Raw genomic sequence first — 27,300 nt, forward strand, 5'->3', positions numbered from 1 at the left:
GTTAAAGAAGTTCCCTTTACTAACTAATATGCTGAGAGTTTTAAATGAATGGATGCTGGATTTTGTTGAATGCTTTTTATTGTATCTATTAAGATGATCATGATCATTTGGTTTTTCTATTTTAGTCTTAATGTGGGGAATTGTACTGATTGAATTTCAAATGTTAAACCAAGTTTATATTCCCTGAATAAATGCCAGTTGGTCATTAAGTATTATCCTTTTTATATACTGTTGGATTTTATTTCCTAAAATATTGTTTAGCATTTTAAAGCAATGTTTATGAGAGATATTAGACCATAATTTTCTTTTCTTGTAATGCCTTTCTCTCCGGTGTTGATATCAATGAGTTGGGAAGTTTTGCCACCTCTTGGATTTTTTGGAAGTTTGCGTAGAACTTGATATTTCTTCTTTTATTGTGTAACAGCATTCACCAATGAGACCACTGGCCTGGAGTTTTCTTTGTGGGAAGGTTTTTAACTATAAATTCAATTTATTCATATATAGAGATATTCAGATTTACCACTTGTTGAGTGAGTTTTGGTAGTTGCATCTTTTAAGAAATTTGTCCATTTGTCCATTTCATTCAAATTGTCAAATTTACTGGCCTAAAATTATTCCTAACATGCTATTCACTCGTTATCCTTTATTCCTATCCTTCAGTCCAGGACCCAGTCTGTCAGGTATCATATTTAGTTGTCCAACGTAAGTCATTTTTCCAGCACTTAATTCATTTCAGGTAGATCTTAAACTCTATTCAGAGCTAAAGTACAAACGGTATATTTAGATGTACAGAAGCTACATTGATATAAGTAGCTCTTCTTTATCACGGAAATCTTAGTATTCTCCTTACTATGCTTATAAATAAGCAAACATCTATATCATTTCTCACTTTCATTTGCATTTACAAATAACTCCCTGGACTTATGTTCTTTCTTTTCCCAATTGCTATTACATAGCTTTTCTGAAAAAAGTATCAAAGTCTATGTGTTAAAGGATAATATAAATTTTCCACCACCGAAAAGTTTATTGAAGTAGTGAAATAAATCTTTTATTTGAGAACTTTGACCTTCTTAAAGCTATAACAGCCAAAGGAAAAATCTAGCTCTGTTATATAATAACAATGGGATCCTTGTCAAGTCACTTAGTTTCCTTATCCATCCAAAAAAAAGACACCATCAGTCCTATTCTAAGACAGGAGCATTATACCAAGTAAATACAACACAGCACCATACAAATATAAAGTTTTAGCAATACTGTAGACAATCAGATTGTGAAGCAACTCAACTTTTGCTTTTATTTTTTTAAATCAAACTCTAAATAGCTGAGTTTACATTATTTTGAAAGAAAGCAATAGAAAAGAAACAGATACATTTTCCTACCAAATTGTAAATTAAGATTGAGACTTGTTATTAGTGATTACTAATATAATATAAGTAAATTCCATAAATAAAAGAACTTGACAATAACTCTATTCAGGCACCTATTAGGCAACAGTCTACAAAATTTTAAAAGGCAACTTCATGTCTATTTTGGAAGGGCTTGGAAATCAAGTCCTTAGCAGATTCTGTCTTTAGATAATCTGAGCCTTAGATCTCTCACCTGTAAAGAGCAAATAACACCAATGAACTACAAAAATGGTTGTCAGGATTAGAATGAATTTATGTCACATACCTGGCCCAGTGCTTGGTACTCTGTATACGATAACACAATAAACTAAACATTATAAAACAAGAATAGTCACATATTCACTAAATTCTGCCAACTAAACCTCCTAATTAATTCTCTCACGCCTTCCTCCTCTCCATTTGGAACACAAGGAAGAGGCACAAATAAAGAACAAAAGCCAAAAAGCCTTCCATAATTTCACCCTTGAAACTGATCGCTCCTCATCTTCCCATTGTATGCCTTGGAAACACTTCCAGAGTAGCGCCTAGTCCACTATTGGAATTATTGACTTTCAGTCTTACTAAACAATGATCCTTTGGACACAGACCCAGTCACTTGCATCTCCACGACATCTGTCCACCTGCGACTGACCCACTAATAGTTTCTTAGTAAATGTTAACTACATGAAGAAATGAATTATTAGAAAGTATGGACAACCTAGTCAAACTTTGATTTCACAAAAGTAGAAGCTGAAGGCCAGCGAGATGAAGTCTTTTGTTTAAATCATACTGCTACTTAATAAGCAGCAATAAAAATCTAGTTAGGTGAAATGAACAAAAAAAATTATAACAATGAGTTATATATCAACATCAACACATTGACGCCTTCTATTGTATTATGAAACAGAAGATTTATGCTATTTATATTTTTATTCAATATTTTTTCTGATCCTACTAATTTCCTACTCTGTTAATCAGATAAATTAATTCTAAGGCATTATTTGTAAAAGTGCTTTAGATAAGTACTCACAACATCTTTTATATATATAGCAACAATTGAACAGAAAAATGAGTGTCCTGTACAAGTTTGCTTAGCCTATAAAATCATAGCTTTAAGATGATCAGAGACCATTTTCAAGCTGTCATGCAATTTAATCCCTGCAAAACACCTTTTTTTTTTTGGTGAGGAAGATTGTTGCTGAGCTAACATCTGTGCCAATCTTCCTCTATTTTGTAGGTAGGACACAGCCACAGCATGGCTTGATGAGCGGTATGTAGGTCGGCACCTGGGATCGGAACCTGGATCCCCCAGGCCACTGAAGTGGAGCACACAAACTTAACCACTACACCACTGGTCAGCCCCCAAAACAACTTTTTAAGTGGCTCTGAAAACAACTGCCCCATCAAATTTCAAAACTTCTTGATTATGGACTTGGAATATTCATTACTACTAAATATTAATGACATGAACATTGTACATTTATTTAATATTTCTCAGCATCCAGTTTGGTTCTATGTTCAAAAGGGCTTGTGTTTCTCAATTCTCCACATTTACAGCCACCATATAAGTTTATCATTTTTCACTTGGATCAGTTCAACAACCTACAAATGGGTTTCCCTATTAAACTACAGGAAACTACATGACACAAATTTTTCCATTCCTCTAAAGTAATTATCTTATATATTGGACTCTACAAATCGTACTAAATTTCATTTGGTCCCCACATTTCATTCTAATTGTTCTTTAGGGATTTTATTCACAGGTCTTAACCCCAAAACTCAGGTACTTCTAACGCATTCCACATACAATTTCCAGTTTCTTCCCTTACAATGTAAATAAGGTCATATCTCTTCCCTCCTTAAAATCCTTCAGTGGCTTCTCATTGTTCCAAGAATAACAACCCGTGTCCTTCCAGCATCTCCAAGGCCTCTTCCACCTCATCATGCCACTCCCACAGCACCCCTTCCTCCCTAGGCTCAGTCCCACTGGCCTTCCTTAAATTCCCAGAAACACACCAAGCTCTTTCTCACCTCAGGGATTCAGCACTACACTGGCTGGATCCTCAATCTCCAGGTCCCAGTTTAAATGTCCCCTCTTTAGATGGTTCACTGATCTGCTATCAAAAAGAATCCTCACCCATGTTTCTTTATTAAAGTACCACATTTATTTTCTTCCTAGCATTTTCAAAACTTATTTTTTTTAATATGAATTCTCAGACTAGAATATAAGCTAGAATGAAGGCAAGGACTGCCTTTCTGTTCATTCATCCTCAGGGCCTTAAGTGGTATGGAGCAGTCAATTAATTGGTGGAATGAACTGAATGTATATATGTTTTATTTGATTGCTTCCCCCTAGTTCACTGAAAATTACATTAAGGTGAAGAGAAATTTTACTTGTTTTGGGGAGGATGGTAAGAAAAGAGCCAAGAAAAAGGAAGAGTCCTTGAAAGCCTATAAAACCCCTCCCAAGTAAATTAGGAACCACCACCAACTAATTAATTTTTCCAGTTAGGGAGCATAGGCTCTATTGTCTCAGATTTCAGGTATAGAAAAAGTAAAAAATGAACAATAGTTTCTGTTGATTTTTATTTTTAAATAACTTATTTCAATATAAGAAAGATAAGGTTAAATAAGAGTGTCTAAGAGAATTCTAGGAAGGAAAATCAAAGGAGAATATAGTTGATACTTTTTCTCTAACATCATGTTGTAGATAATTACATATTATCCTTATCTCTACCAGCATGCAATGAGATATTAATGAGATTAGAATCTCACACCTCTTTTTCACAGAAGAATTCCAATTAACAAATGTAGAAGAATGAGGGAAATGTAAAATTATAAGTAGGTAAACACAACAGTAATAATTATAGCCAGCAAGATCCACTGATAAATGCTAAACTCAGTGGGTAAAAGTTTGAGGCAAAACAGGATATTTGCAGTCTCAAAGAAATCTCCCCCAAAATATATATTAATTACAATGGGAAAACTACTAACTTAGAATGGAGAAACCCCTCAGATACCACTTAAACCCAGTGGTCAAAGTTAACATAACCAATAATAAGACATATTAACATGATGCAACCCTGACATGATGCACTGAGAAAGGCACAACATAGATTCCCGGCAAAAGAATATGTGGTATTTTTGTCAAAAATGCATAGTGCCAATCTATTCTCGGGAACATATCAGACAGACCCAAATTAAAAAACAGTTTACAAAATAATGGACCAGTACTCTTCAAAAATGTCATGGTCATGAAAGACAAGGAAAGAATGAGGAACTGTCATAGAATGACGGCTGAAGAGACATGACTACATGCAACAAGGAAACTGGATTGGATCCTGGATCAGAAAACAGACAATAGTGGGAGAACTGGTGAATTTCAACTAAGATCTATAGCTTAGTTGATAGCACAGTATCATACAAATGTTAACATCTTGGTTTTGATAATTATACTGCAGTTATGCAAGATGTTTACGTTAGGTGAAGTGGGTGAAGAGTGTACAGGAATTCTCTGTACTATTTTTGCAACTTTCCCATGGATCTAAAAATATTTCAGGGTCCAGCCCCACGGCCTAGTGGTTAAGTTTCACAAACTCTGCTTTGGTGGCCCAGGTTTGGTTCCTGGGCACAGACCTACACTACTCGTCAGCAGCCGTGCTGTGACCCACATACAAAATAGAGGAACTGGCACAGATGTTAGCTCAGCAACAATCTTCCACAAGCAAAAAGAGGAAGATTGGCAACAGATGTTAGCTCAGGGCTTCCTCAGCAAATAAGTAAATAAATAAACACTATTTCAAAATGAAAATTAGGAAAAACAATCAATTTGGAGCCTAAGTCTGTACTCAAAAGATAACACAACTAGAGTTATGGTTATAACCACCACAAATTTTATGGATAGCTCCGATTTCACATAACATTTGTTCCTGTCAATAAAGGTTATTTGCTAAACTCATATGCTTTTAAGTGGTTTAGTGTTCACATTGGTGTAAATCACACTAAAAGCTTATTGTTTAAAGGCGGTGTTCCACAGTTCTCTCAGGCTCTGACCGCTCTTCTTCAGTCCTTTTTCTTTCTGCTCCTCAGACTGGATAATTTCAGTCATCCCTATCTCCATGTTCTTACTTCCGCCTGTTCAAATTTGCTAATGAACTCCTCCAGTGAATTTTTCGTATCTATTATACTTTTCAGCTTCAGTATTTCCACTTGGTTCCTTTTTAAATTTCTATCTCTTTATTGATGCTCTCGTTGCACATGCATCACTTTTCTGATCTCCTTAGTTCTTTGTCCATGGTTTCCCTTAGTATTTTGAGCATATTTAAGACTTGATAAATTCTGTGCAGTAAGTCCAATGTCTGGACTTCCTCAGGGATGGTTTCTGTTGACTTATTATTCTTTCCTATGAATGGACCATACTCTCCTGATTCTTTGTATGCCTTGTAATTTTTTGTTGAAAACTTACATTTTTAATGTGGTAACCCTGGAAATCAGATTCTCCCGTCACCAGGGTTTACCTGTGGTTTTTGTTTTGGGTGAGGAAGATTGTCTCTGAGCTAACGTCTGCGCCAATCTTCCTCTATTTTGTATGTGGGATGCTGCCACAGCATGGCCTGTGTGTAGGTCCACATCTGGGACCCAAATGCGACAAAGCAGTGAACACAAACTTAACTACTACGCCACCAGGCTGGCCCCTGATGCTGATTTTTGATGGTTTCAGTCATCTTTCTGTTTTGCTAAACCTGGCCACCTTCTGCTTGCACTGAGCCCAGAGATTAACCAGAGGTAGAAGCCTAGGGACCTCTCAGGTCTTTTCTGAGCATGCATTCCATGTATTGGAGGAGTTTGAGGGGGTGTGAAACAAAAGCCAGCCTCTGCATTAGTCACTCAGGAAATGAACAGACCATGGTATTTTAAGAACAAGATCCACAATAAACACCAGTAAGCCACATCAGGAATGCAGGCCATAGTCCCCACAGCTGCTGCCAAGCCACACTAGTAAACGAAGATGCAATCCAGTGGGTGAAAATGCCACAGTGCTCTTACCAAAATTCAGCTGCCCTTTTCTTCATTAAGCTGTCCTTTGGTTGCTGCAAATGTTCAATCAGATACTAGAGTTCCAAAGAAGCTGATTCTGTTATTGAGAACTTCTGCTTGTTTCAGTAGAGAGACTGACCCTTTTAGTGCTATACTCTGCCATTTTCTGTGATGTCATCTAGAGATTATGTTCTTAATTACTTATGATAGTTAATAAAAATAGAGAAATCTGCCATGTGAAGAGTGAATATTGCCAGTCAAAACTGTAAGAAAGTAGTTGAGACCTGCACACGAGAGAAGATGATCAGGTAAACTATTAAGCCATGTAATTAACACTAGTTGATTTGTTTCTTCTTATTTATTATTTTAGGCTGCATATCTTTTTCATCACGATTCATGACACTTTTAATTGAACACTATATGTGACTTTACAAAATGCCATATAAGAATTAATTTTCAAATTTCCTCATGGCTAGTAGATCAACAGAGGTTGTCATCTATTTAGATGATTCATGCCCAGCTACACACTTGAAAAGAATTCAAATTTTTTCCTTCATTTCTAAGGTCCTTTATCTGTTCCCAGATACCTCAGTACAGTTACTCGTCATGTCTCCTTAGGCATCTCTCGGCCGTGACAATTTCTCAGACTTTGCTTGTTTTGATGACCTTGTGAGTTTTGAGGAGTACTGGTCAGGTATACTGTAGGATGCTCTTCTATTGGAATTTTTCTGACGTTTTTCTAATGATTAGAATGGGGTTATAGATTGTGGGGAGGAAAACTACATGTGTAAAGTGCCATTTTCATCACATCATATTAAGGATGTATACTATCAACTTGACTCATCGCTACTGAGATTAAACTTGACCACTTGGCTAAGGTAGTGTTTGTCAGGTTTCTCCAGTGTAAAGTCAATGGTTTCCCTCCCTCTCTCATACTGTACTCTTTGGTAGGAAGTCCCTACGTGCAACCAATACTTAAGGAGTGAGGAGTTATGCTCCACCTACTGAGAGCATGAAGTATCCACATAAATTACTTGAAATTCTTCTGCACAGAGAGTATATATTGTAAACTCAGTCAACTGTATGGTTAAAAACCATCTGTCATTCTACAAGGTTTGATTAATATTATAATCATCAACATTGCCACTCTTGCTTTCCCCATCCTACTTATAAACTAATTTGTATCAGAATAGATGCAAAGCATTCTTTCTTTGAATTATCTCGAACACTTAAACATATATTCTATTATATAACTATACTACAATTTATTTGAACTTATCTTGCTGATAGACATTGTCCCCAATTGTCACTACTGCAAAGAATGCTGCAATTAAGCATATCTCTTATGGTAAAATTGGGAGGTTTTCATAATGACAATCAGTGGAATGATGACCCATCACAAAATTATTTTTGGTGGATTGCAATTAGCCTTCTTTCCTTTTTTAAAAAAATGAAATAGAATAGAATAGGAGACGATAGAGAATATATCACAATAAAATACCTCAGAAGTAGTAAGGCAAACAATTCTTTTGAAAGAGTATTTTAATTTTTCCCTATGTGTGTACATGCATGTATGTGCATCCACGAATATAGCAAATTGTAGTAAAAAATGTATTTTGAACTATTTTATGTACAAATAAGTCTGAAAGCCATCTCTATTAAGTGGAATTGCTGGAATAAATGGTACTTTCAACTTTATAAGATAGTAGCAAAGTGTCCATAACAATTCAGATGCCCACCGGCAATGTATGAGTGTCCCTATTATCTCCAAATCCTCAGAATCGCCTGGTGTTGTCGTACTTACCTTATGCCAGTCTAAACAGGATGAAATGGCATCCTGTTGTCGAGTGTCTATTTGCCCGATTAGTAGCGAGGATGAACATCTTTTCACGTTTTTATTGGTCAATTGGGTTTCCTATCCTTTCAATTGTGCATTCATATCCTTTGATCAAATATGGTTAGGGTTGTTGGCCTTTTATCTTTAACGCATACATTATAATTAAATATGTGTGTATCTACATATATCTAGATATACATATTAAATATACATTTGTTTTAGGTGCCTTTTGTTAAATAGAAGTTTTATAATGTTAATACAGCATAATTCATCAAACTTATCCTTTCTGGACTAAAGTTTTTGTGTCTTGTATAAGAGACTTCCCTTGTTCTTATGTCACATAAGAATAGTTTTAAATTAGAACTCAATTCTAACAGTTCTAAATTTTTGCTTTTCACCTATCATTATTTAGAATATATTTGTATATGGTGTGAATTAAAGATCTAATTTTATGTTTTTAACCAACTGACAGAAGTAATAGTACAGTTACCACTTTAGAATTTATTAAGATAAATTCCACATCAGATGCAAATACAGGTAAAAAACTTTAAATTCAAAACTCAGCTTTTGCTATTTGTAACAATAAAAATTGGAAACAATATCTAACAATAGGGAACAGACACATTGTTTATCCATAATGAAATACCATACAGCATTGAAAATGAATTATCACATCTATGACAATGATACATCTCGCAAATATAAGAATTAATGAAAAAAACTGTAAAAGCATTGACTGCCCTTTTCTCCCCAACACAGCCAATTTCTTCAAAACACTGAATATGATCTCTTTTTTCTTGACCACTTAATTGTCCAACAACTTATACTGAGCATTTGTTTCCATTACATCAGAGAGAAAGCTTTCACTAAAGTAGCCAACACTACAAACTCCAATGGTTATTTTTTAGTCTTCATCTTCCATGGCTTATCCATTCAATTTGTCTTTGTTAACCATGTCTTCTTTTTTAAACAATTCTCATTTCTTGGTTTCTGTGAACATTACTCCTTTAGTTTTCCTCCTACTTCTCTGACATGGAATGGTCTCTATCTGGTCGCTGAGTTTTGGAGTGACTCAAAACTTGGTCCTCAGCCCTCTTCTCTTCTCACTCTATACTTTCTGTCTAGGCATTTTTAATCATACCCTTGGCTTCAGTTATCATCTATATGCAAAAGTCTCAAGAAATTATAGCTTCAAATCCACATATGTAACTACAACCTCAGCACACCCACTTGGATATTCCAAATAAACACAACTGAATATGTTTAAAATCAAACTCATGATATCCCCCCATGAGTCTTGTTTAGGTGGTAACCCTCCTAATTCCCTAGTGTTCACAATCTCATGAGACAGCACCACCTTCCACCCAGGTACGCAAATCAGAGAACTAGGAGTCATTCTCTATACCCTATTCTTCTGCTGAGTAGCCATGTATTACTTTTTTGTTTTGCTCTTTTCAAAATGCAAATCTGAACATCTCACCCCTTGTATAAAACCCTTCAGTGCCTTTCCCCCTTCCTAATCAAGACTTAAAATCCTTAAGATGACTAACAAGGTGTTAACACTGCCTCCCTTTCTAGCCTTGTCTCACAGACTCCCCCTTGCTTTATGGCATCTCACCACGCTGGCCTTCTTTTATTTCTTCAAGTATCCCATGCTTCTTATTGCTACAAGACCTTCATAGGTACGACTCCTCTCTATACAATGCACTTCCAACCTGTCCTCCACCCTCTTTCACCCCACTGTCTCATAACATCCCCCTGCACTTTCAAGGATCACTTCCTCAGGAACTACACAGTCCAAATCAGAAACTAAAACCTTTACTTCAGTTTATAATTACACAGCAATGTCTTTGACTATTTGGATTACAGTCTCTCTATCACTTAACCATGATCCCATGACAGCAAGATAGGGGTTCTCCAGCACTCATCACAGTCCTGGCACTTAGTAAGGACTCAAAGGTTTGGTGAATAAATTATTTAAGATGATCATTTCAAAGGAACATGCAATATGCACTATAGCCACTAGAGGCTACCTTGCTTCTCTTTTTATTCCTCCAGAACATACACAAGAACTGTGAAGATTCAGGATACTGATTCCAAAATATTATCTTTCACACCCTACTTATTTTATTATTGTCAAGTACATGTATATAAGCAATATTATTACTTAAGATTTGTCTTTAAGGAGAATCACATTTTATTCAGATTTATTGCAAAAGAAAACTTTGTCATGGTTGAATCATTTGGAAATCTCCAAAATAAATGAATAAGTACTAAAAATATTTTTTCTTTTCTTTTCTTTGTTTTTTTTTTTTGATGAGGAAGATTGGCCCTGAGCTAATATCTATTGCCAATCTTCCTTTTTGCTTGAGGAAGATTGACCCTGAGCTAACATCTGTGCCCATCTTCCTCTATTTTGTATGTGGGATGCTGCCACAGCATGGCTTGATGAGCAGTGTGTAGGTCTGCACCTGGGATCTGAACCTATGAATCCCAGGCCACCAAAGCAGAGCATGTGAACTTAGCCATTACACCACCGGGCCAGCCCCTAACTACTAAAAATTTTAAAAGACACATATGTATGTACCAATAAAATTTATTTAGCTTATACCTATGGAATGTTTACTACACCCTGAAAAACAATAAAAAATTAGATATTTCTAAAACTTCAAATCAACCAAAAACTTGCATTTAAAAGGTTACTTGTGGTTATTTTAAGGCTATTAAGGCCACAAATAATTTTTTATTTTGATTAAAATGATTGACGTACTTGGGGGGAAAAGCAATCTTTTACATTTTCATCACTAAGATACAAACTTTAATGATTAACCTGATTATTTAATGAAACATTAGCTGTAAAGACCTAGATTAATGCAAATCTTGCTAAGTAGAAAGAACAATTCGCAACAATGTTAATAATAAATTACTATAAGTAGATATCAGCAACTATTAATATTCTAGTATGTGTTACTTCAACATTTTTAATTGATAAGTAAACCTCTATGCATTGTGGAAAAGAAAAGTACTTACTGAGAAGCCCAGCCAGTTGAATTGTTATTGGCTTGGAAGGTCACATAAACAAGTCCATGATTATAGGCTGTGAAGTAGAATCAGGAAACTACACATTCATATAGGAAGCCAATGATGGAAGAACTTCTACATGGAACTTCTTACAACTCTCTGAGGAAACATATTTTAATTTTTTTTTAATTTTTTTTTTTGAGGAAGATTAGCCCTGAGCTAACTGCTGCCAATTCTCCTCTTTTTTGTTGAGGAAGACTGGCCCTGAGCTAACATCCATGCCCATCTTCCTCTACTTTATATGTGGGAAGCCTGCACAGCATAGCTTGCCAAGCGGTGCCATGTCCGTACCCGGGATCCAAACCGGCCAACCCCGGGCCACTGAAGCAGAATGTGCACACTTAACCGCTGTGCCACTGGGCCAGCCCCTGAGGAAACATATTTTAAATCTATTTTCAACTTACGTTTTAGAAGTCAGACCCTAAATTAAAGATATTCCCTTTAGACCCTACTAACTTAATTGTCTTTTCTGACTTTAGCTGCTAAACAGTTGATATTTGTTTTATTTTTAAAAACCTGTCAAAGATTCTCAATATATACTAATATTGCATTAATTAATAACTGACTATAATAACCATTTCTTGTGTACTAGGTACCAGCACTGTGACAAGCACATTCCTAATTCTGTATCCTTTCATTATCCCCTTGACAGATGAATGGGAGCGAGGCTGAGAGAAGTTAAGTAACTTTTTTAAGGTCTCACAGCAAATAATTGGTAGAACTGGGATGTGAACTTTAGGCTCTTCTACCTGATAATCACAATCCTCTTCAGGGACCCTGAGTGCAGGATTTTTCTAAAACTCCCCATTACAGACATGAAAATATTGTATATAAGCAATCCATTTCTAACCATGCCCTTTCCATGCCATTCACTAATCCCTCCCATTCCTCCATTCCAGAAATTGGTTCCATTTTCAATCTCTCTGGTAAATTCAATTACAATAAGGATCAGCAATCCTTTTTGCTAAGAAATATGTAACAGGACACACCATTGGCTATTTTACACTATATTCCTAAGATCAGGGATTTTTTTTCATGTTTTTCTTCAAGATACAGCACAGAAAAATATTTAGAATTCCAACATTAGGAGCTAATGTTTTATAAAAAATATTTCAAATTCTTAGTATTAACAATGCCCAAAAAAATTTCTCACAGAAACAAAACAAAAAACCCAAGCCTCATTAAAATGAAAATTTTAGTTTACTGAGCCTGGGTAAACTGAAATGAAAGCCCGCACTTAACTGTTGGCATCTCTTTACAGGTAAACCAATAACCTGACCTATGTTATATAAGAATGCTCTATTTTTACTTTCCACAGAGCTAAAAGAGATACTTTACAGCTTCAATGTAAATGTAACTTACCTGATAACATAATTACTACTACCTATTTATTTTGGTGCTTAAAGAAAGCTATACAGAAAGAAAGTAAATCTTTCTTGCAAAAGTGACAATTTATGTGTGAAGAAAATAGAAGCTCTTAGGAATAGCACGCTAGTACTGTTGACCAGATAGTAACATTCCCTTTACCAGCCCGGATGTAATCAAGGAATGACATAAATGATAAATGTTGAACTTCCAAACTTAGTATACTTACTATATGTGCTAACGTTTGAAAAAGGCAATCAAAACTGTCTAAAGCAACCAAGTTTTAAAATAAGGTTCCACGGTCAATACCTTAATTCCAGCCTAAATGGACAAGTCAGAAAGGCTGGAAGGCATAAGAATAGCTTTGGACATAAGAGAACCGATTTTGGTTCCTTTTATACTTATTGGTGGAATTGACTTGACCAGGTCATTGAACGTCTTTAGGCTTAAGCTTACGTATCTCTCTACCGATGGAACTGCATTTGATACTTTGAAAGGTCCCTGTTGTGCAAATTGTATATTAAATACTAAGTGTTTACTGAGCCCCTAATGGTCTGTTATCCAAGTTGAGGCTATCAGGGTATTCACAGATCCAAACAAATCCAAACCTCAGAGTCCCATTTTGCATTTATTCTCTCCACCTCCCAGACCCCACGCCACCCCGCCCCGCCCGCCCCGCCCTTTTAGAGCATTAACTCGGCGCCCAGAAGGCGCTCTCCCAAAGCGCAGGAAGCCAATGCTGTCGCCAGGCCTCCAGGGCGAGCAGGCACAGGGCCGGGAAGGGAAAGAAGAGAATGGAAGCTAAATTCTGACTCCTACCCTGGGCACCTGCTACACGTGCGGAGAAATGTCACCAATTGGCAGCAAACAGCAAGAGAAAGTGAAGCGCGCTAGGGCACCGCGCGCCCGCGGGAATGAGGTCAGTTTCGGTGCCACCGCGCCTCTGTGCACTGGTCCCCGGGCTTTACCTGGGGCTTCTCAGGGTCACGCCTTATCTCGAGAATGAAGCCTTCTGGGCGCGAAGACAGGATCCCGCTCTCAGGGAGAGTTACCCCCTGACCCCTGAAAGGATAGCCAAGAGAATGTTGCTAAACCACCTTCATAACCGCTCCAAGGAAACCGCGGAACGCCGTGACGCCTACCTGCCCAGCGGCTGCTATCGCGATAATCCCAAGTCCAGTCCTCCGGAACGCCAGCCCCCTCCCTCCTCCCTCAGCCAATCAAACAGGAGTGGAGGCGGGGTTTTGCCTTGGAGCGTGGAGCTGGGCCCTCCGTCTTTGCTTGCTGGTGTTGAGAACGGGCGGGGCTGGGGCGTGGCTGGGGCGGAGCTGGGGCGGGAGAGGGGCAGGACGCGCGCCATTTCTCGCGAGACTAGAGACCAGGAAGACGCCTGCAGAGCCCGGCTGCTGGTGCAGCAGCGCCTGAGGCAGCGGGTGCTGCTGCATCCGGAGGTTCTGCCTCCCAGCCTACGCCTGGTCTCCGGGAGGGCAGACGGGACGTGGCCAGGCCAGGGCTGTGGAGGTGTGCAGTGGCTGCTGAGGCTTAGGGGGGATTCAGGCTGCGGCCTGTCAGCCAGCCAGGGAGGCGACCATACTCCTGACAGAATAAGATGGCGGCGATGGCGCCTGGAGGTAGTGGCAGTGGTGGTGGCGGCGTGAATCCGTTCCTCAGCGATTCAGACGAGGACGACGATGAGGTAGCGGCGACCGAGGAGCGGCGGGCAGGACTTCGGCTGGGTTCCGGGGGCGGCCTAGATCCTGGCTCTGCAGACTCGCTATCGCCCCAGGATCCCGTGGCCTTAGGGAGCAGTGCGCGGTCAGGGCTCTCTGGGGAGGCGGCGGCAGCTGCGGTGGCCCTGGGGGGCGGCGGGGAGACCCCGGGCCGATTGTCCATTGATGCGATCGCGGCTCAGCTGTTGCGCGATCAGTACTTGCTGACCGCCCTGGAGCTGCACACCGAGCTGTTAGAGAGCGGCCGCGAGCTGCCTCGGCTGCGCGACTACTTCTCCAATCCTGGCAACTTCGAGAGGCAGAGTGGGACCCCGCCGGGGATGGGGGCTCCGGGGATCCCTGGAGCAGCCGGCGTGGGAGGCCCAGGAGGTCGGGAGCCGAGTACGACGTCGGGCGGGGGACAGCTCAGTAAGTGAACGCAGCCTGTCACTCGGGCAGGGTGGTTGGGATAGTGGGGGAGGGTTTATTTCTGGGCGGGTACTGAGTATTAGGAACGTTTTAGAGGGAGAGAGTTGGAGAGGGTGGGGGTCTTTGCGGTGGACGCAAAAGTATTTGGCAGTGACTGTTCTGTCTGCCTGCCTCCAACCCTTGGCTGCAGTTGCACTTTCTCCTGGCTCCCTTATTGGTGTCGGTATCTATAAAATATCCAGGGTTTCTAGTTCACTGGCTTTTACGGGACTCCAGAAGGCTTGCAAACTGGCTTATCGCTTTCATCTTTTTCCGTTTTCCTCCAATCTCCTGAATCACCACTACCAGGAAATAGTGCCTCTTAAAAAGCTCGCAGTAATTCTTTGACTCAAAGTCAAGAGAGAGTAAAGACTAGGAAGTGTTGTTGCTCTCTGCGCAAAGCCAGATCCAGTAAAGACTCTTTGTCTTTGGGATGACTTTCTTACTCTAACATTGGGTTTTCTGTTGCATAAAATATGTTCTGTTTAAATAAAATTAATTCAATTTCGGTGTCTTAATTTCAGTAGTTTCCAAAATTACAGGAAATCTGAGGAGCAGGGCAGGAAATTCTACCTGCAGTCTGTCTCGTGCTCCCACCACCTCGCAGGCTTTTTTTCTCTGCAGAAGTTAGGAATTTACTTTTTTACCTTGTTATAATCATTTTTGTCAGTATAGAGTAATCGTTTACTCCATTCATCGTATTTTATAAGCGTTTTTATGGCTTGGAAACGTACGGCCATCAGGAAGTATACTGGATTCCCAGTATCCTCTTTTGGGAGGCAGCTTGGATTTTCCTTTACTGATGGTATGAGATGTTTTAGTGTGTTATATGAGGCCAACCGGAATTTACTGACAAATGTTAAATATACAATTTTAAAATTGTATACTAAATGGTTATTTTTTTGTGTCTATACTTTTGGATTGTGCCAGAGACTTACATTGCCGAACTTAGATGTAGTGAAAGTGCAGAGAGCATTTTCTAGCAAGGTGAATCCTAAGCGGATTTCCCTCTTGGATGTGGAATTTTCTCAGTAGGTATAACTTGCTTACTCAATGTGTAGGATAATTTCTTAGGAAGAGATTTTCTCATTGCTGGCCTTTAAGACTGTAAAATGTAACAGCAGTGTAACAAAAGTGTGATGTGGTTGGGCTTTTTTGTTTGTTTGAAGATTTCTAAATTATCTAATAATGATTTTCACCTGACAAGCTGTACTACTTCCTCAGACCCGCCTCAAATGGCATCTTTGTAAGCGCTTCCCACACTCTCCATGCTTAGGTAGTTGGCTGGTTCTTTAATTGTGCTACTTTCAAACCTCAGCCATAGCCTTTAACTCTGTTTTGATTTGTTGACAAAATTATTTTTCTCCATTAGATAGTCACTTCTTGAAGGACATCTTTAATATTCTTCACACTTTGTACACTCCCTGGCCTATTGTTGAACATAACTGAATTGCATCTGCTCTATTTTTCTACTCTATTGATATAATGAAATGGGTTATTCCTTATTCTGTTTAGTCTAAAAGACTTTCTTAACCTTTCAGCCTGCCTTATTACGGTTTGATATCATTGTTTATAGTGAAAATTTCTCTTAAAAACTTTTTGTAGGGGCCAGCCCGTTGGCGCAGCGGTTAGGTTCACACGTTCTGCTTCGGCGGCCCAGGGTTTGCCGGTTCGGATCCCGGGTGCGGACCTACGCACCGCTTGTCAACCCATGCTGTGGTAGGCATCCCACATATAAAGTAGAGGAAGATGGGCACAGATGTTAGCTCAGGTGCAGTCTTCCTCAGCAAAAAAGAGGAGGATTGGTGGCAGATGTTAGCTCAGGGCTAATCTTCCTCAAAAAACAACAACTTTTTGTATGGAAATAGTTATATTTATAATTTAACTCTTTAAATGTTTTAGCAGTGTAACAGAGTAAAAATTGACTTCTCAATGCCTTTGCATTATCCATCTTTATAGTTTCTTGAAATTCCAAGTCTTGTGATCAAAATATATTAACTACAGTCAGATATTCGTGTGCACCTGTGCTTTTCTATCATCTTCATTATTTGGATATGTTTTAAGTACTGGAGATATAGATATATCTATAATATGTTTTCAAGTTAATGCAAAGCAAATGAGCAATAGAGAAAAAAATCAAACTTATCCATCATCCTGCCAATGGTATTTGCCTTTCATGTCTTTTCTATGTATATATTTTAAAAAGCAAGAATTGGATTAAGCTGTTTTGTATAACTTTATATTGTTTAACAGGCAATATAATTTTTACCATCAACTTTGATGTAAAATTGCATACAATAAAATGTACATTTTAAGTGTACAGTTTGAGGAGTTTTGAAAAGTGAATCACTACTACAATTAAAATATACAATGGTTTTATTGTCCACAGAATTCCGTCATATTTCTTTGCCTCCGCTATCCCCAGTCCCACCTTTAGACCATCACTGATCATTATAGAACAGGATTTCTCAACCTGGGCCTGGGTACTATTGAAATGTTGGGTCTGATAATTCTTTGTTGTGGCTACTGTCCTGTGCAATCTAGAATGTTTAACAGCATCCCTGGCCTCTCTGTCCACTAGATGCCAGTAGCAACCACCCCTCCCCCATCCTCCAAGTTGTGACAACCAAAAGTGTCTCCAACATTGTCCAGGGAAGGGGAGGGCAAAATTTCCCCAACTGAGAACCACTTCTATGCTTAAGTTTTGCCTGTCCTAAAATTTCATATAAATGGGATCATGGAGCATATATTCTTTTCTGTCTGGCTTCTTTTGCTCAGCATAATGTTTTTGAAATTCATCTTTGTTTTTGTCTGTATTAGTAGTTCATTCCTTTTTTGGTTTATCCTTTTATCTGTAGTTAGACATTTGTGTTTTTCCAGTTTTGAGCTATATGAATAAAACCCATGAATATGCTTGTACAAATTTTGCATGGACATATGTTTTCATTTCTTTTGGGTAACACCTAGGAAAGGAATTGGTCGGTCATATAGTTAATATGTATTTAAGTTTATGAGAAACTGTCAAACTGTTTTCCAAAGTGGTTATACCATTTAAAATTCCCATCACCAGTGTATGACAGTTCTAATTTATATACATCCCCCAAACTCTTGGTAGTTTCAGGCTTTTTATTTAACTCATTCTTGTGAGAGTGTTCTGGTATCTCATTGTGGTTTTCATTTTCATTTCCCTGGGAACTAGTGATGCTGAACTCCTTCTGAGCTTTTTGCGATTAGTATAGCTTCCCCTTTTTTGGTCTCATTATTGAATTGTAGTTCTTTGTATATTCTGGACCCAGGTTCTTTATCAATATGTGTTTTGCAAATATTTTCACCCAGTATGGTTGCCTTTTCATTTTATTTTTAACAATGTACCTGATGAACAAAAGTTTTTCATTTCGTCAAATCCAATTAATCAATTTTTTTCCGTAATGATTCATGCTTTGTGTGTCCTATATAAGAAATATTTGCCTATCTCAAGGTTACAAAACTTTTCTCCTATATTTTCTTCTAGAAATTTTATAGTTTTAGCATTTACATTTAGGTCTATGATGGCAGGACTGCATTTTAATAAGGTATCATAAAAAGAAGAAATATTTCTGAAATATTCCTCCTATAAATGTGCAGACATTTATAGCAAAAAACTTTGTTTAGTACAGTTTAAGTACAAATGCATTGTATATGTCAGAATATCAATGCCTGCAAATGTCTTAATCCGGTTAGAAAATAGATAAATGCTAAAATAAAACTGTAAAACTGCACATAGTACAATGTTTTGAAGATTTTGATGAAGCTCCTGATCACACAAATTATATTTTGGGAATTATAAGGATGAATCTTTCTCTAGTACTGGACAACTGCCTGTTTTTAAAGATCCTCTATATTCAATTCTAGCATCTTAATTGTTGTTAGTTGGGTTATGATTTTATAAAACTCAATAAGAACTTTTTGGTTGATCATAAATAGTATAAAAATTGGTAGTATAGATTATCTAAAACAAATTATTTTGATCTGTTTTTATATATATTTTGTTTCTGTCTGATCTGAACATTTATAGTACTTAAGAATAATTGTATAATCTAAAGTAGTTTCCTTTATTTAATGAAGTCTAAAAAAAATTTAATTTCACAAGATTTACTGAATTATTTATGTAAAAGTCTGTTGATGGGGCCAGCCCTGTGGCCGAGTGGTTAAATTCGAGTACGCTGCTTCGGCGGCCTAGGGTTTCCCTGCTTAGGATCCTAGGCACAGACGTGGCACCACTCATCAGGCCATGCTGAGGTGGCGTCCCACATGCTACAACTAGAAGCACCCACAACTAAAAATACACAACTATGTACCGGGGAGATTTGGGGAGAAAAAGGAAAATTAAAATCTTTAAAAGTCTGTTGACTTAGGTTAATACTATAGTATAGTAATGCTTTTAAAATACTTTGAGAAGTCTTTGTGTTGTAATCTTTTTTTCTTTACTAAAAAAGTAATCCATATTTATAAAAGATTCATTATCAAAACAATTACAGCTATAAGTTTTATGTTTTCAGTAGTAGAATTTCTACTAACTGAATGAAATTGCTTTTAAGAAATGCTCTAAGGAAGCCTCATTGTTTGATAAATTGTTATACCATCGTTGCAATGTTCCTACTAGTTCTGCTTGATGAACTAATTAGGTCTTCTGTATTTAATATTACGTGTTTGCATATGCACATATACATTATTTATATGTTTTCCCTCGTATTTTTGCCAGTCGAGCCAGAATAACTACCATTTAGTAATTGTTTTGTTTTTCAATTAGATTGCAAGATAAAAGTTGTGACGGTGTCATCAATGAACACTGAGCAGATTGTGGTATCTTAGCCAGAGGAATGCTGGTTCCACTTGAAGCCTTAGAGTTCTAATCAAAATTGAACTGTAATTTCCTAGGATAAGCCCAGTTTTTTGTTTAGTAGAGACAGTAGGTGGTCAAATGGGGAAGACGAATAACTTAAACCTTTCAGTGATGGATTTCTTTTGTTCTGTATATACCAAGCCTTCAAATTTTCATAAGGCAGCTTGTCAGGAGGCGGGCATTTATGATTGAACGTGATAATTTCACTTGTGAGCCTGCAGCCTTCTTGAGTCGTCTTCCTCCTTTTTAAAATTTTCTGTTTCATGATCCTACTTATCTTTTCTTAGAACTCTCAAAGAGTACCCCTCTCACTGTGCTCAGTGTTCTGTTTTTAGTATCACCACTGCTAAGATGTCGTGATTACAATCCTCCGAAGTTCCCATCTCTTCTACTTTATGAAGTAGTCCCTCCCTGTTAGGTTGGAATTGCGTTTAGTGTTCCCTCCAGCTTCTGAGAGACAAAATATCAACAAAATATTTCTAGAATGTATCAAGCTGACTGCTTTTAGCTGAATGAGACTTTCCACTATTGTCTGGATCATATGAATTCCTAAATTTATCTGTTGCACAACTCATTTTTCTTGCTTATGCCTTTTGCAGTAGTTTCAAAATTATTATTAATTCTTGCGGAAATTTAGTTAGATATTTTCACTGCCCAGCACAGTGACTTAAATATAGTTGGTATCCAATATTTTACAATAATCAATGTATTTATGAAATTGTGTGATCAGTTAAGGATTGTAAGGAAGGATGTTTCATGTATGTCCTTGAGCTTATGTTCTTGATGGAGAGGCAAGAGTAACGCATGAAAGAACTATAGAATAGTCTTCTGCGATACAGATAATAGTGTAAACATTCAGATATGGAAAAATCATTGTCAATTGTAGTAATCAAATGGCTCTTGTGAAGAAAGTAAAATTTAAATTTGACCCTCAAGGACAGGTGAAATTTTGAATAAATGGTAACTTTATTGTTTGGCCATATTTAACTCTTTGTCCTGAGTGAGAAAAAGTAAAAGGAAGTGAGGGTAAAGAAAAGATAGTATTTATTTTTTATTTTGCCTTGTTTAAAATATCTGGGAACATCCTTTACCATCATCTGGCTCTCTGCTTAATAAAGTGATTCCATTTGGGTAGTTATAAAAATACAGTATGACATTTCAAGCCATTGTGGTACTTTGGCTAAAAGGAAGCAAGATAGGGGTATTAATCAGGGAAAACAGACCTTATTTCTGTCAAAAATTAAAATTACACGTTCTGTTTTTCAAACAAGACAGTTAGGGATGATCTCTAGAATGTATGCTTGTTTGTTTTTTAAAAAGCTTGGTTAGAAAAACCTTCCAGAATTGATATAATTTTCATTTTGTTTAATATTTTTAGGTCAAAAACTAAATTTGGTTAATGTGTTTTTATATAGCTTTTAACTGTTCCCTGCCCCCTTGTTTTATGATGATCAACCACCTTGGTCTAAAAATACAATCTTCTATCTAAATTACAAATATCAGTTGAGAGAGGTTGTTTAATATTTTTATAAATATTAACTAAGTTTGGTTAATGTGTTTTATATAACTTTTAACTGTTCCCCGCCCCCTTGTTTTATGATGATCAACCACCTTGGTCTAAAAATACAATCTTTTATCTAAATTACAAGTATCAGTTGAGAGAGGTCTTAAATATTAACAGCCGGTTTTTTTCTTATAGGTAGCTGTTTTTACTGGCGTCTACCTATAAGGACTGTGAGATTTGATGATAAATTATGGTTTCTAAATTATTTATACTAAAAACATACTTGTTATTTAACTAAATAGTGTTTTGCTCATTGGTCATATTTTGAACACTGCCTCTTTGATTGACTTTTTGGGGATTTGCATTAGTTTGTGGTTGATCTACTTCAGTCCCTTATCGTATGAGTATTTGTTTCAATATTTCAATTGACCTTTTTGAGATATAATTGACATGTAACATTTTATTAATTTTAGGTGTATAACCTAATGATTTCATATATGTATATATTGTGAAATGATTGCCACAAGTTTAGTTAACATCCATCACCACACATAGTTACACTTTTTTTTCTTGTGATGAGAACTTTTAAGATCTACTCTCTTAGCAACTTTCAAATATACAATACAGTATTATTAACTATAGTCACCATGCTGTACATTACATCCTCAAGACTTATTATCTTATGACTGGAAGTTACTACCTGCACTTAACTTTTGAACTGGTTGCTGGCCCCTTTTCACTGAAATGTGGGACACTGATGACTCTCTAATTCCACATATATGTATAGTTTCTACAAACTAAGGAAATCTGCACAGGAAAATCTGAACAAGTTGAGTGTAAATTGGTTAATTTACTTTAAATATAGATTTCTGAAGAATGAATACCCAGTGCAATTAATACAGCAATGGTACTTACTAGGATTCAACCGAAGATAACACTTAACTACAGCAGGCTCAAGAAGAATGTCCTAGAACTGGTATGTTTGGATTATAGCGAGATACGTGACATCTCTCATGTTGGTGTGAACAAAATAGAGAAATATGGGCTTGGTAAGACTTCTGTGGAAAGGTATGTAACTGATAAAACAATAGTAGTTATGTCCCAGTCCACACCAGCTACATTTTGAACTTGTTTGAAGACCGCTGGACTTGTGCTAGTGTCTCGTCTTCGGTTCTGCCTCTGCTACTTCCCACCTCTGTCACTTGGGTAAATCACTTAACCTTCTGAGCCTTCTTTTTCTGTGTAAAGGAGAGTAATAATTTCTGTCCACTACTAGTCATAGGGTTTTAATGAAGTTCACATGAGAGTATGTATGTGAAAGGGCTTCAGAAACTCATTTTATAATTGCTTCTTTCTTTTATAAGGAAAGATATGAAGCAATGAAGGAAGACTAAGTCGGATTTGCTGATGGTGAAATATCGAAAAAGATAGATGATCTAACAATACTAATTCATAGGGTTAAACTGAGCTAATGGATAGATGGTGTCCTAATTAAAATAATAGCACTTAAAATAATAGCACTTCCACCATATTTTTGCATTCTGCTTAAGCCATATTTCTAACTAAAAAAGAAATAGTTTAAAAAACAGATACTAGGAACTTCTGTACTTGAAATTCACATGAAAATTTGATAGTATTTCTATTTGGGTAACCACTGTAAATAAGATCAAAGTCTGCTGATTTTAAAGGAAAAAGATAACATGGTATAGTGAGTTAAGAGCACAGAGTTTGAAATGAGACTACCTGGCTTAGATCCTGTTTCCGCCACTTTTTTACCCTTGTGACCTTGAAGAAGTTACTTAATCTCTCTATGCCTCAGTTTTCTCATATAAAACATGGGGATAATAGTACCTACATCATAGGGCTGCTCTGAGAGTCTAATGAGTTACTATTTATTAAGTCATTGGCAGTAAGTCTATATAACTGGAAAGTAAATTGTTAAAAGGCAAACATTGTTAGGATTTTGTAATGGTTCAGTAAATCTTCTACTATATACTTAATGAATTGTATTTTATATCTTTAAAGGCATTGTACAGACAGTTTTACAGATATTTTAATTACCTTCATGTAAGTTATGTTTTAACTATTAATTTCTTCATTTTGAGTTCTTAGGCAATGGTTAGTTACACAATTTTATAATTAACTGATGGGCAGAAAAGGAGATTTGTCTTTATTTGGATCTTAATATTTTTAAATAATCAATATACATTACCATTTACAGAACAAATACTTTAAAAGCAAGAGAAGAGAGGTGCACAAATTGAGCTGAGGAACAGAATACAGACTAGAAACAAACTCAGTGAGTCTTGTTATAGGAAAAAGAGTGTCAGGTCAGTGGGGGAAGGGGAAACTATTCAATAAATGATTTTTCTCCCTCTGCACAGAAATTAAATTATTTCTTTGTCTCCTACCATATATATATACACACGCACACACACACACACACACACACAGACCAAAACAAAGTCTCCAAATGGATTAAAATACTAAATGTGGGGAATAGAACTTGAAAACTTTTTGAAGAAAATATTAAAACATATTTGTGACCTTGAGATAAGGATTTCTTAGGACATACAAATCACAGCTTTTAAAAAGGTTGATAAATTTGTATCAAAATTAAAATTCCGGTATGTAAAAAGATAAGATAAACAAAGTAAAAGACAAGTCGTAGACTAGGAGAACATATTTGCCACATATATAACAGTCAAAAAGTATTTCAAATATAGAATGCCTACAAATGACTAAGAAAAAGAAAAATAACCTAATGAAAAATAGGTGAAGAATATAGATAATTCAAAAAGAAGCCAATGAAAGGATGCTCAAATTCACTAGTTATCAGGGAAATGCATTTCACAACACCCAATTTTTTTGGCAAAAATGAAGATTTAGTATACAATGCTTAGTATTGCCTGAAATATAGAGGAAGCAGGCCCTCTCGTGGTACCTGTAGAAATGTTGATAGAACTGCTTTGAAGAATATTTCGACAAAATCTAGTAAAGTTGAAGATGTGCACACCCTTCAACCCAATTTTTTCCACATAGAAGTATATATCTGGAGCTCACGAGTGTGTGAAACAAGGCGTGTACAAAGATACCCACTTTATAACAGCAGAACATTGGAAACAATCCTTTTGGCCATACAGAATGGAAAAAATAGTTATGCTGTGTTCATAAAATGGAAACTTAGCAGCCATTAATCAAATCTCAGATCTGTTGTACCGCATTACATATGGTATGATACCATTATGTACATTTTCAAACACGTAAAATAATACCGTATATTATTCATGGGTACTTATCTATGTGTGTTACAAGTATAAAAACATCAACTGGAGTCACACAAATCCATTACTGTGATTGCTTTTGAGGAGGGAAAATTAAGGACATGAACTTTTTCTCTAAGATGGTATTTCTTTTTAAATTGTGAAAAATGTTAACAGTTTGTATCGGATGGTGCTTATATGGTGTTGTCCTTTGCACTTTTCTTTTTGAAAAACAAAGCAGTATATACTGGGCTTTGTGAAAATTTGCATGTAATTAATTCTGGCAAAACAAAGAAAATTTGTAATAGGAATTGACTTCACTGTTCCACCATTAATTGGCACCTAATCCCATAATCTGTGCAGTGTGAACAGAATTTGGTGTTTTTATGACATGAAATACCGTCTTCTCTCAGGTATGTGAACACAAAGATTCTATTTTGCCTGATAAGTTATTTCTTCATATGCATCTGGCATATGTCTACCTTTCTTGTTATCTTATATTGAATATCAGTGTCTTATATCATCTTCTAATTAAATTTGCACAAAATAACAGTAAAAAAAATGTCATTCTTTGTTCACAAACTATTGGTACAAAGGTACGAGTTATCTATTCTCGATCTCCTGTTGCCATTTGTAACCTTGAGGATCAGTTTTGTTTGGAAGGGAAATCTTCAGGTAATAATTCTTAGTATAATGTTGACACAGATCTCTTTTAGAATATATTTAGCATGTTTCAAGTGAACAGAATGATTTTATACCATTATCTTTCTAGTGCATTGGATGAGGTGTCTTGTAAAGATTCTGTATATGTGTGTGAAAGTAGAATTACCATTGGAAAAGCACCTAGCAACAGTCTTAAAGTTTCTAATTTTTCTACTCAGGAGTAGCTCCTTGTTATAGACTTTCTTTGCAGTCATGGTTAAGATTGAAGCTTTTTTTTTCCTTCAGGGATAGATGTGTGAGTAAGGAGAGTTGACCAAAGAATGTAATGTGGAATGATAAGAGTTATGAATCTATCACCAAAATCTCTAGTTACATTTTGTTGTTCTTAATGATCAATATTTGCATTTTGTACTCTTTAATAAGTCACAATAGTAAGAATACTGATTTTAATTTTTTGTTTATTTATTTTTTTGCTGAGGAAGATTTGCCCTGAGCTAACATCTGTGCCAATCTGCCTCTGTTTTTCAGTACGTGGGCCACCAGCACAGCATGGCCGCTAACAGAGCAGTGTAGGTCCATGCCCAGGAACCAAACCCAGGTCACCAAAGCAAAGTGTGCTGAACTTTACCAGTAGGCCACAGGGGCTGGCCCAAGAATACTGATTTTTGTCTTCTAAACCTTTACATAACATGTCCATATCAAAAAGGTAGCCCGTATTGATAGGTGATTTTTTGATCTATCATCTCACTGGACTCTTGCTAACAGATTTTTTCTATAAGCAACATTGTCTTCTGAGTGTAATTTTGATAAAAATATGTGTGACACAAAGGTTAGAAGGTAAAATGTATACTCATACACTGTTGATAAGATACTCTTTTGAGAGTAATTTGGCAGTTATCTATCACATTTTAAAAATACATGTTCTTTAATCTCCAGTTCCATTTCTATAATATATTATAGACCTGCTTATTTGCATTAAAAAAATTAAATCAAGTTTTTAAAAATATAATTTACAAGTAAAGATATTGAAGATTGACAACAACTTAAATGTCCAACAGTAAGGGGTTGGTTAATTAAAACAGAACAATCTCTATATGCTGATGTGGAATGATCACCAAATTATATTATAAATTGAATAAATTAGGATGGAGCTAGTATGTAAATCTTTCCATTTATGCACAGAGAGGGAGAGATTTGCATATGCCTAGCGTATTTTAAAAGGATACATAGAAAAGAGTCTAAACAATGATTGTTGCTCCAGAGGAGGATTGCTGACTGGGAGATGGGCAAGGGCTTGCTTTTTCTTTCTATGCCTTTTTATATTTTACCACATATCCTGTCTTAAGTGGCAGTACTGGGATTCCGACCCAGATCACTAAGTCTGCACTCTTTCCATTACACCACAACCAGTGCCTTAAGTCGACTTGAAAACACAGCTCAGCATAAGTTCTCAGGTCTTTTTGGTATATGATCAGGCAAAGTATCTTAATAATTCTTTCAGAGTACATCTTATTAACTCAGAGTAGCCAATCTTCTTAATGCAGAAGGCAGGTCAGGTAGTACAAAATTGATCATTTAAAAAATAAAGTGACAAACTATAGTACCACACTAAGGCAGAGGTGAATGAGCTGCCTAGAGCTTCACTTAATTTCATCGAGGTGTCCATACTACACAGCACTGAATCCAAACCAGGGTGTGCATATCCAGCGTGTGTTTGTAGGATATCGGGTCTGTAGACCAGGATCGAGTAAGCCTGGAATTAGAGCCGAATACAGTCACCAATTGTTCTTCTGAATGAAATAATCTTACAAGTCTGAATTAGTTTGTACCCTTTTTCAATCTTGAAGCTTTGCTGCCTAGTTACATCTAAGTTTCTGGGTCTAGTCATGGAGCATGACTAAGCCTCAAGGAGGAGGAGACCGCAGTTGCAATCAAGGGTGTAGCCTTCTTCCTGAGTTTCCCACCTATTATGTCAAAAATCCCCAGCAGTCAGAAATGCTGTTCATTTGTTTTTGAAACCAGTTGGTCCTGTTGTAGGTAAATAAGATTGCTCAAGGTAGTGTCATCATGTTTTCTGTTATTTCTGACCCCCTGTCAGTTCTCTGC

The 27,300-nt window shown here is 36.8% G+C and overlaps 2 protein-coding genes across 76 annotated transcripts in view; one reads left to right on the forward strand and one right to left on the reverse strand.

The window, feature by feature from the left end:
* PIGN (phosphatidylinositol glycan anchor biosynthesis class N) overlaps window positions 1-13,877 on the reverse strand; it is a 186,936-nt gene extending 173,059 nt beyond the window's left edge. For 28 of the 50 annotated variants that reach the window (XR_011421100.1, XR_011421098.1, XR_011421094.1 and 25 more), the window contains exons 1-2: window positions 13,674-13,813; window positions 11,290-11,439 (exon numbers count right to left, since the gene is read on the reverse strand). The gene's annotated coding sequence lies outside the window, so the exon portion shown is untranslated. Of the gene's footprint in view, window positions 1-11,289; window positions 11,440-13,673 lie in introns of all 50 variants that reach the window. The other 22 variants (XR_011421099.1, XR_011421096.1, XM_070221166.1 and 19 more) reach the window with 7 other exon arrangements.
* Window positions 13,391-27,300, forward strand: part of RELCH (RAB11 binding and LisH domain, coiled-coil and HEAT repeat containing) — a 114,728-nt gene continuing 100,818 nt past the window's right edge. For 13 of the 26 annotated variants that reach the window (XR_011421086.1, XR_011421084.1, XR_011421087.1 and 10 more), the window contains exons 1-2: window positions 14,079-14,843; window positions 16,488-16,601. Coding sequence is in view for 18 of the 26 variants with exons in the window: in XM_070221121.1 (XP_070077222.1) it covers window positions 14,315-14,843; window positions 16,488-16,601 (643 nt within the window). In the remaining 8 variants the exon portion in view is untranslated. Of the gene's footprint in view, window positions 13,625-13,784; window positions 14,844-16,487; window positions 16,602-27,300 lie in introns of those variants that run through there. The other 13 variants (XR_011421089.1, XR_011421088.1, XM_014727837.3 and 10 more) reach the window with 4 other exon arrangements.

Source organism: Equus caballus, chromosome 8 (assembly GCF_041296265.1).
Source record: "Equus caballus isolate H_3958 breed thoroughbred chromosome 8, TB-T2T, whole genome shotgun sequence".
Lineage (NCBI taxonomy): Eukaryota > Metazoa > Chordata > Mammalia > Perissodactyla > Equidae > Equus > Equus caballus.